At 35.9% G+C, this 1,337-nt stretch overlaps 1 protein-coding gene across 1 annotated transcript; it reads right to left on the reverse strand.

Moving 5' to 3' along the window:
• Nucleotides 1–250: 250 nt before the first annotated feature.
• On the reverse strand, nucleotides 251–1,025 carry LOC149134151 (uncharacterized). Its single transcript, XM_089358193.1, has 2 exons — nucleotides 824–1,025; nucleotides 251–519 (listed from the first exon to the last, which is right to left on the reverse strand). Exons 1-2 carry the CDS (start codon nucleotides 1,023–1,025, stop codon nucleotides 251–253), a joined length of 471 nt encoding a protein of 156 aa, XP_089214319.1.
• Between the last annotated feature and the right edge of the window lie 312 nt (nucleotides 1,026–1,337).

A 1,337-nucleotide genomic window follows, 5' to 3' on the forward strand; every position in this document is an offset into this window, starting at 1 on the left:
TATATATATATATATATATATATATATATATATATATATATCACATTATCATTCAGTCATTCAGTGTCACTACTAGACTGTAAACAACGTGTTCGCTTTCTGTTGTTTTTCGGTGGTGCAAAATCACTCTCGTCACTGGAAATATTTAATGGCGATATATCTTCATGTGTATCTTGAATAAAATTAACATCTTGTGTTTCTTTTGTCTCGCTGGTTTTGAATACGAATTCGGTTATCAGACGCTGTGATTTTATTTTTTTAGTTCTTTATATGATTCTTCATAATGTGCCATAATCATTTTCAAATCACGTAGGAATTGTACAGCTCGTTCAACATTGTTATCATTTGTAAGAAAATTTCCAAGTCCATTGGCTATTTGGAAGCCTTCTAGAATTGTACTTGCAGATAGTGGAACCACTTCTTCATCATCACTACTATAAACTAACGTAGAATCATATACATTCTCTGAAATATTCTCTATAATTTGTTCTTCATTAGGAGCTTCGTGAATTGTTAATCCTGCAATATCTTCAAATGTTAATTCGTCAAAACCTTCTCTGCCAATCTGATGTGACAAAGTGATGATATCAGAATGTAATTCGTTCGTATTTATATTAGATACGAGATTTTAGGCTTCACACATTCTGGCCAAAGTGATCTCCAGCATGCATTTAGGGTGGATGGCTTTAATCTGGATAAACACAATTGATTATAGTAAATTTTTCCATGCTTGAATGATTGAAAGTGAATCCTTTTTCTAGTTCATCTATAATATATTCAAATGTTCACTGGATATAATATGATTTGAATGTTGAAATTATACCTTGATCAAGCAGTTGAATCAGCGATATTGTATTAGGTGGCAAGAATACGACTTTTACATTCGGGTGTTCCAAATCTGGATGACAGGGTGAATTGTCTATAAGTAAAAAGACTTTAAACTCAAGACCTTTATCTTCCGTATAACTTCTTACTTCCGGAACGAAGCAGATGTTAAACCATTCAGTAAATATTTCTGCCGTCATCCATGATTTTTTATTAGCTCTCCAATGAACTGGTAATTTACTTAAGTCTACGCCTTTCATTGCACGCGGTTATGACGACGAGGGTTCCAACTGATCCGATCAACGGAACAGCCTGTTCGTGAAATTAACGCGCAAGTGGCTGAGCACTCCACAGACACGTGTGCCCTTAGCGTAGTTCTCAGAGAGATTCAGCGTGACACAGATTGTGACAAGCCGGCCCTTTGAAATACTGGCACAACCCATTTTTGCCAGCTGAGTGAAATGGAGCAAGGTGAAATAAAGTGTACTGCTCAAGAACACAGCGCGTCGCCG

The sequence above is a fragment of the Octopus bimaculoides genome, chromosome 9, assembly GCF_046866305.1.
Source record: "Octopus bimaculoides isolate indiv1 chromosome 9, ASM4686630v1, whole genome shotgun sequence".
NCBI lineage: Eukaryota > Metazoa > Mollusca > Cephalopoda > Octopoda > Octopodidae > Octopus > Octopus bimaculoides.